Source organism: Sander lucioperca, chromosome 8 (assembly GCF_008315115.2).
Source record: "Sander lucioperca isolate FBNREF2018 chromosome 8, SLUC_FBN_1.2, whole genome shotgun sequence".
NCBI classification, from domain to species: domain Eukaryota; kingdom Metazoa; phylum Chordata; class Actinopteri; order Perciformes; family Percidae; genus Sander; species Sander lucioperca.
The window spans coordinates 21551091-21559894 of record NC_050180.1 but is presented as its reverse complement, the minus strand read 5'-3'; the positions used below and the strand labels follow the sequence as shown (position 1 = coordinate 21559894).

General features: G+C 41.5%; 1 protein-coding gene across 1 annotated transcript; it reads right to left on the bottom strand.

Moving 5' to 3' along the window:
- Positions 1–380: 380 nt before the first annotated feature.
- Positions 381–8453, bottom strand: sp3a (sp3a transcription factor). Its single transcript, XM_031297485.2, has 6 exons — positions 8265–8453; positions 7756–7853; positions 3328–4573; positions 2119–2305; positions 1833–2029; positions 381–786 (listed from the first exon to the last, which is right to left on the bottom strand). Exons 1-6 carry the CDS (start codon positions 8269–8271, stop codon positions 494–496), a joined length of 2028 nt encoding a protein of 675 aa, XP_031153345.1. The 5' UTR covers positions 8272–8453; the 3' UTR covers positions 381–493.
- Between the last annotated feature and the right edge of the window lie 351 nt (positions 8454–8804).

Sequence of the window (8804 nt, the reverse complement as noted above, 5' to 3'; positions counted from 1 at the left end):
GTGAGATTTAGTATTTGCTCAAAGGATGGAACAAACCAAGGACATCATTACAATATACCACCAAAAAAAAGGCGAGGAGAAAAATCGCTCAACTTACCAATAATTTTTTTGTGAAAAACACATTAACAAAAAAAAAAAGTAGATTCAAAACAAAAAATGGCATCCTACATTTCCAACGACACAATATTGTACAAAATAAGGCATTTCCTTGTGTGTTTACTGCAATGTCTTTTTCCACCTTTATCTTCTTTTAGTCTCCACTATTAGTCCTTAATAAAAACTGAGTATGGACATGGACTGACTATTTCTGTGTTAAAATATATATATATATATATATATATATATATATATATATATATATATATATATATATATATATATATATATATATATATACTTATAATTTTAGTTTTTCTTCGAGACTTGAAAAAAAAATGCAGGTAGGAGTATACAGTATGAGAGAGGTTGTAGAAGTTCATAAATGGAGTGTAAATCACTCCATGACATCGCTGGCTGCTACCGTGGTGACGAGCTGGAGAGGGATCTCTGCGTTGGCCAGGATGTCCTGGGCGTTGCTGGAACCCTGCTGGATGTTGGTGAGGATGAGGGTGGTCCCGCCTGCCGTGGTGATGATACTGTCTGAGGACCCCGCCGATTCCATCGAGGCCACCACAGCGCTGCCAGAGTTCACGCCTTTTTTGTTCTGATGAGTTTTAATGTGCTTCGCCAGGTGGTCGCTCCGCATGAAACGCTTGGAACATTCTGGGCAGACAAACTTCTTCTCTCCTGCCAGAGAGAAAATATAGTTTAAAAGATAAAGACTTTGATGCTGAATACATTTGGAGAGGGTCAAACATGGCCTATATCTGGAGAATATGCTTCGTAGGTGAGGAGATAAGTTGAAGAAAGTGGCACATAAGTTCAATTTGTTTGTTTTATGAATAAAATAACAAATGTCACTGAAGTCTTATTGACTTCTTATATGAATTCTTATTAAATACATTTGTATTGTGTTTTAAGTTGCTGAATTCCAACCTGTCACTGACAAAACTGACAAATAAATTGATGACCAATTTATACTATTTAACTGATTACAATTATCACCAATTAGAAACACAGAATGGTTGAATATCTACTTGCAAAGTTAACAGTGAACACTAAGTCTTAATATCTGAGCTTGAAGCTGACAGCGTAATGAAATGCTACTTTAGCCCGTACTGTCAGAGGCCTCACTCAGCCAATGATATGGCCAGGGTTTTCTCAGGGTCTATCCTGGCAGTAAATCATTGTGGCATCAGATACTGTGTATCATTATGTTGTCCTGGTGCATTTGACATTTGATTTCTCATAGGCTACTACTTCCTATATTTTACCCCATGAAGACAGATGGCAATTGCAGGGAAATATTCTATAAAATTAAAAACAGATTAGGTGAGCTGATACAAGAGTGTTCAGATTCAAAGCGGAATCACGGGATGAAAATTAAACCATAAGGCTAAACTCTTGAAAGCTACAGCTCATTACTAGCATCTCTTGTAATGTTTTAGTTATATAATCTGATGATAACAGATCATGCAAATTAGACTACAGAACAAACTGTTTAAACCCCATTCTGAACTGGAAAATTACCACCAAGTCTGTGAAATCTCAATATATGTTTTTTCACAATGGCCTTCAATACTAACCTGACATTTTACATGTAAATCCAGAGGGGAACAAACACTGCTATTTCTTACATGACTCACACTTTGCAGGGCACAAATTAACACATTTTACTGATTTTACTGCTGTTTTCTTGAAGTGCAAACAGTGAGGGAGCAAAGAAAGGGCACCTGTGTGTGTTCTCCTGTGTCTCTGCAGCTCGTCGCTGCGTGTGAACCTCTTCCCACAAAACATCCAGCTGCAAACAAAAGGTCGCTCCCCTGAATGCCAGCGCAGGTGGGCTCGCAGGTGCGATGTCTTTCCATATACTTTCCCACAGCCGGCAATGTGGCAGATGTGCTGCTTTTTCTTCCCTGTGCTGGATCCTCTGAGAAACACAGGTATGGGTAATTAGGGTCCTGATGATGTTGATTTCCTATGCAAAGCTGTAATGAGTATGAAGTCAGGCTTACTCACCTCCCACCTGACTCTTTACAGTTGGGGCAAGTACACGCCACTCTGCGCAGCCTCTTGCCCTCCTGACCCAACTGATCCTCCTCATCCACCAGCCTGACGCGAAGGTGGGACAGATCGCTTGTGTTCAGGGTGGAGTCGGTGCTTAGCTGCCACTCTCCAGAGTCGGGCTCTTCTTTTATCCGAATCTCTGGAGTTAACGTGTATGTTAATATTAAACTCTGGTAAACTTATCAAAAAGCCTTCACAGTGAGAGCTGCTTTATTATTGCATGTGACTGACAGCATGGCAGCAAATTTTACAAGTAAAACTCCATATTAAGCACAGTGATAAAATAATTAGTTGACTGACAGAAAATGTATAAATGACAATTTTTATAATTGATTAAACGTACCGTGTAGACGTTTTAGCCCACATGAGTGGCAGAAAATGGATGGAAGGACTTAGCTATAATCAAAAACTTCATCACAATGTTTTGATAGCTATAATTACATATAAATCCAACACAAATCGGCTTTAAGGATACACACTATGTATTTTGTTGGGATGCTGAACGTAAACAAACTGTGTTTATAATGAAAACTCCAATTGTTTAGATAAATTATCAACAAAAAACTGCCAAGCATTTGCTGCACACAGCTTCTAACATATGAAAGCTTTGTTGATTTTCGCCATTTCATAAATTTGTATCATTTTTAGACTAAAATATAGACCATTTACCCAGAAGACATTTTTACTTGCCATAGTAACCGTTCTTTTTAAGTGTCCCAGTAAGCCATGACAGTGTGACAGTGAGCCAGCATGCACAATACCAGGACTGTGAAACTGAAGCAGCTAAATGGAATTCAACCGTCATTCACTTATGATTAACACCTGTGCTTTTCCTGCTGTGAGATGTCAAAATGTCTTCAGTAAGGGCCTATTGACTGATTTAGTGTAAAAAAAAGTTAGATTAATTAACAATAACGTTGATCATTAGTTACATCCCTACAACAGTACAGATGATTTTACACAGATGGCACTTTGGGCCGTCACCTTGGAGCAACACAATCAAACGTCCATTCACCTTTATTGTATTAGTGTAATAAATGCAGTAATTATAGTAGGGCAGTAAAGTAAGTAATTTTCTGAAGATGTCAAAGTGGAAAAAAAACTTTTAAATATAAATGCAACAATAATAAGTACATTATTAATAAAAAAGAGATACTGTACCTCCAGGGTTGTCTGCATCTCCTTGTTGGGCCATTGTGTTGACCGTCACTGTCTGCAGGTTGGGCATCTGTCCCGTGCTGATGCTGACTGAACTGGAACCCAGTGACAGGGTCTGGACTGGAGCCAGGGTTATCTGCTGGGGTGGTGTTGTGGGCAGCTGGAGGTTCTGCAGGTTCTGCACTCCCTGCACCTGAAAGGTCTGCCACTGTATCTGACCTGACGGCGTGACCGTCTGGGCTTGGATGATGAAGGTTCCCGGATTGATCAGCTGCACGTTTTGCAGGTTCTGCCCGCCTGTCGCCATGGACTGGACCACCTGACCGTTGGTGGTCTGAATAGGCACCTGCTGCAGCTGGATGATGGACTGAGCTGAGGACACCTGGATGCTCTGCTCTTGGTTCTGTTGGATAAAGCCCTCCTGGAGACCAGAACTCGAGTCGCCTTGCTCTGTAGCTGATGGTGACAATGAAGTGTCTTGTGTCAGCAGACCAGATTCGTTTGCTGGAATGTGTAGCTGAGAGGAAGACGATGGCACATAAATCTCATGATTTGCATTTGAATCATTTACTTGTAGCGTCTGTGAGAGGTGATTATCTGTCTTCGCCAGACTCTCTGAGCCATCCACAGGCTGACTCGTCATAATTAGCTGGCCATCAGCAGTGACCCCTGTTGCTATAGTCTGAGCACCAGAGAGCCCAAGGGAGTCCAAGTCCACACTGTTAATAGGAACAAAAGTAATGTTCCCAGGCAAACCCACAGGCACATTAGTAACAACCTGACCTTGGTTGTTGAAGGTGGAGCTGCTAAGAGAAACCCCCTGGAGCTGCTGGACGTTACCAGTCTGTGATATGAGGTTCTGATTGTTATTAAGGATGTTTGCAGTTGATGTTACACTGAGACTGTGGCTACCTTCAGGCAAGATCTGAATCTGCCCCGTGGCATCCTGAGTCAGAGTCGCACCTTCCACGCCTGTTGTGAAGCTCAGCTGTCCATCTGCTGTCTGAATTTGAGGAATTACTTGGTACTGAATGTTAGGCACTGAATTGGCAGAGGAGGCGTCTGTTCCAGATGTCACAAAGATTGGCTGACTCTGTAAGTTCTGGAGAGGAAGAACATACTGTCCGTTTGATGTTAATATTCCTTGACTTTGGATCTGTATCATTCCAGATTCATCCTTTGCTGCTGTTGTGGGGGTTAACACCTCCCATTTCTCTGTCCCAGTTAGTTGCGCAGATGGATCTGATGTCTGAGAAAAGAAATAATTAACATGAAAAAAAAAATGTAAGGAAAATTATGTTCTAGACTTTGTACACGGTTATGCTACTAGCAGTTTACACAATCAGCATCAGAAACATGAGGGGACAGAGGGCAAAAAATATTTGAGTCATAAGAGCTGAGTGGGCAAGACATTTAGAGTTTTGTTTTACATGTATGTTCCTGTTCTTAGTAACTGGTAATATATGGCTCGACAAACAAAATAAAGATCCATTGTTGTACGTATGTTAGTTCTGTTAGTTTTAGCCTGTAAGGTACATGCTGATTAATTATGAATCATGACAAATCAAGAGTTGTATGCCTGAAGTCTGACAGGTAACTCATACATTAGACTATGTCGGTGGCCTGTCATTCTGCATCATCAGTGCTAAACTGACCCATGAAGAAAATTTTATGGATGACAGCTACTCCTGCTGCACCTAACTGCGCTTGAAGGTTTTATTTATTTTCTCTGGTGGACAGTGATACGTTTTCATGCGGTCTTGATGCAGTTGTTTAATTCACACCAGATTTTGAATGACAGTATTTTATCAGCCAAAATTAACCTAAGCAAATGGGCAAACACACAAGAGTTTGTGTTGACTGTATCAAACAAGTGCTGTGTGAACACAGCCAGAAAGAAACATCATAGGTTTTCTTTTATGTTCTGCTTTGTCTTGCATGAAGAAGACAACTGTATGGTTAGTCTACGTGTCTGTAATAACAGCAAGACAGTTGAGTGTGTTATCTAAACTGCTAAAGTCAGTTGAACAGGTGAGGGGAAGATGTCGGTAGCCTACTGATTACAAACATAGACTGTATATAAGAATGGACCAACAGATCCCGTTGCTCTGGACGGAGACCAGTGAAGGCCATTAGAAGCACTTTTCTGGTGATGGCTGAGCGTTACTGCGCAGCCTCCAACTGAGAGAAACGACGTAAATGTGCCGTGAGCAACGTGTCTGAAAGTTGTGAGTCTTCTGGTAGCTGTGCCAAGAGAAATCTCAATCATTCCAAATCTTGCAGAGAAGGAGAGCGTAGGTATATGTAAGGAGATAACATGGACACAGGCTAATTATTGCTAACTAAAATGCTAGTTAACATTAGTAATTAAACTTAAACAGCTAATGTGAGACGAAACTGCCTGCGAGCTTCTCCTGTACTATACGGTAATTCCTCTACTATGCCACAGTAAGTCGCGTGGTTATGACACAATCGTTAGCCTATTTTTATAAAAACGTCTGCTACGGAGCCATAACGTGAGGTACAAGGTAATGGAGCCTTTTATACATTGTCGTGTTTCTTTAGAAATAAACAATGGACAAATAGAGTCTTTAAACGCTTCAGATGTAAAGTTATTCTCTGTCAAAGTGACGTCAAAATGAATGGCAGTCAATGGAATGCTGACGGGAGGTGATGGCTTTGTAGCATTAAAATGGCGCCATAGGAGGTTCGCGGTCCGAGGAGAGGCTTACCCCCTTGATTACAAACAGGCTCGGTAGTGAACAACACGCTAACGTGCTGACAGATTCTGTGTTTTTAGCTAAGTTGGGCCAGAGAATATTAAAGTGCCCATATTATGAAAAAAACTTGATCTGGGGTTTGGGGTGTTATTTTGTGTCTCTAATGCTTCCACACGCATACAAACTTGGAAAAAAAAACATCCATGCTGTTTTGAGTGAGATATGGGTTTCTGAATGTATCCTGCCTTCAGTCTCCGGGTGAGCTGGTCAAAATCGGCAGGGCCGTCTACGTCATTGGCCGAAACATTTGGTGTGTGCTAACCACTTTAGCTAATACCACATTAGCTAGCTGTTTCTCCAACTTCGGTCAGTACAAGGCAGGATTAGCCGGGAGACTTCTTCTAAACGAGGGCGCACTTCCAACTTTGCGTGGAATACCTGCAGACGAGGGACATGTAAGTAGTTCTATAGTGTTGTAACAGTGTTTTGTCATTGAGAACGAGGTGTCTAACCACTAGCAGCGCTAGCTTCTAGCTAGTAGTCCTTACCTACCTAGCTACTGCGCATGTGCGACTCCCAACAAAGATGGGACAGAAGTGAGATGTCTCACTCTGTAGCTAAAACAGAGAGCTCAACACACAGGGTCAAAAGAGGAGCTGCAGCAATGCGCGGTACAACAAAAATATGGTGTTTTTTTTTTAATTTAAACCATGTAAACCTATTCTGATATAACCTCTAAATACAATTATGAACCTGAAAATGAACATAATATGGGCGCTTTAAGTTAAAACAGATCGATGCTGTTTCGCCCTCATTATTCTCTAAGCATTGCATCGGTTTAAAATGCTACATTGCTTGTCAGCAACCAGCCATATGGTAACTTAGGAAGCAATTTGGCCTTGTGTACGCTGATTAATTTGGCACGCAGTTAACAGACAAGTCATAATTTTGTTGAATAAAAACTCAACTCCTGACATTTGCTCCTGGTGTTTTTAACCACTGTTTTGAAAGAAGGAAATAACAGGAGTAACAGGCAAACCAGCTTTAAAAGTAAAAGTGAGTATTTTCTTAATAAATAAATGCTGTGGGGTGGATCTAATTGATGCTGATGTGAAGAGTGGTTCATGTGGATTTGGAAAAATACACGAACACTAAAAACAGTAACACTAAAAGCTACACTCCCAACATCAATTTTGCTCAGCTGTGACTGAAGGCTTTACATCTGCTGTAGTTGTGTGATCTAGCAGAGGTGCTGATTTACCACATCTGCGGCAGAACCTCTGCACCTCTGATGATGGTGACACAACCAGGTGGTTGCTAGCAGGCCAAGGGGTGATGGCTGAGTGTCCTTCCCACAAAAGGTGAATTTAAAAGGTAGAGAGTGTGTGGCCATTAGTCTGGGCCACATATAAAGTATCATTGCAAGAGCAAAGGATGAAGTTAGAAGGTTAAATGACTTTCTTGCCCGTGTTAAGCGCCCCAGGCAGCACCTATGATAGCACCGAGACAATATTTAGGTCTGACTGGAGTGTACAGCCTGTCACTTCAATCCTCCTAAGGAGGCGGGATTTGTAAGATGCCTGAGAGGAAGTGTTGCCCGAGAGGTTCTAATTTGTTGAACGCGTTAACTTCGGTAAGCACCACCACTCCGTTTCTGGAAACCCAGCGACGGCGTATAATGAGAGTCATAATCCCGAGAGGGAAACATTACCTGATTGCCCTGGCCTTGCTGCTGCTGCAGAAAGTCGCTTTGACTGCTGTCCACGTCCAAGGCAGCCATATCTTCTGGTTTCATCGGCTGTTCTGGGGCTGTGTAGTAAAAAGCATATAGCTAAGAGTGGGAGCAGCCGAAGCTAACGTTAGCTAAACAAGCCTGATACTCACATAACTAGAGGACTAACGTTAGCCAATAACGTTGTTGTAACGCCAGTAGACTAGCCAACAATAAAATCACAACCACCGCTACCAACTGAACCAAACTCCATAGAGAAAACCGCGATGTAGCAATAATTAGTTTGAAAGAGAGCTCATTAGTGATGTGTCCTAAACAAGCTAACGAGCGCAGAGTTAGCTAGCTACTAACGTCACTGCTAACTTAGCCGGCGATGGTAAGCAATACAAGCACCACTGCTAGCGTGCTAGCATGCTAATTCAGCCAGAGGATGCGTGTGGTAACATTAGCTTGTTAGCTTACGTGGGTGAAGTATAGATATTACATACCAGTCATTACGTGCCTTGTCTTTAAACGGAAAGTCCTGATAGTCACAAGCCACCGGACATTATCAGCAAATGAAATTGATTGTATACGCGTAGAAATAGGTGATAACTGTCAGATTTTTTCTATTTTGATTGACGGGCGGTAGGTAACACAAAGGGTGGGGCCTCCAGTGTTGACTGGGAGTATTTGCGTCACAAACAGGAAATCCCGCCGTCCTTCATAAAGATGATTGGTTGTTCGTTTTGCACACCGTGTTATTATTTGTCAGTCGATATGTCAGTCATCCTTTGTTGGATTCTTTTCCTGTTTATTATGCATGTTCAGTTTTACAGTACTGGTAGTGAGGATTGTAGTTACATTGTTTACTTTCAGTTACATTCTTGTTACCAGTGAATCAAACCTGTTCAGTGAGATGGCTGCTTGCAAAGCCTGTAATAGCAATCAGAGGACATATAGATAAGATATAGACAGAGAAGTGCAATCACTTTATTTTCAAATACACTGAATTCTTCTTCTGCATTTAACTCATCCTATACCTAAAG

Bases quoted from the DNA above. Each gene is read 5' to 3' on its own strand.
- sp3a (XM_031297485.2), bottom strand. The intron at 2,030-2,118 runs GTGAGTAAGCCT...TGTGTTTCTCAG, and splicing joins TGTAAAGAGTCAGGTGGGAG to AGGATCCAGCACAGGGAAGA. The intron at 787-1,832 runs GTGCCCTTTCTT...TCTCTCTGGCAG, and splicing joins ACACAGGAGAACACACACAG to GAGAGAAGAAGTTTGTCTGC.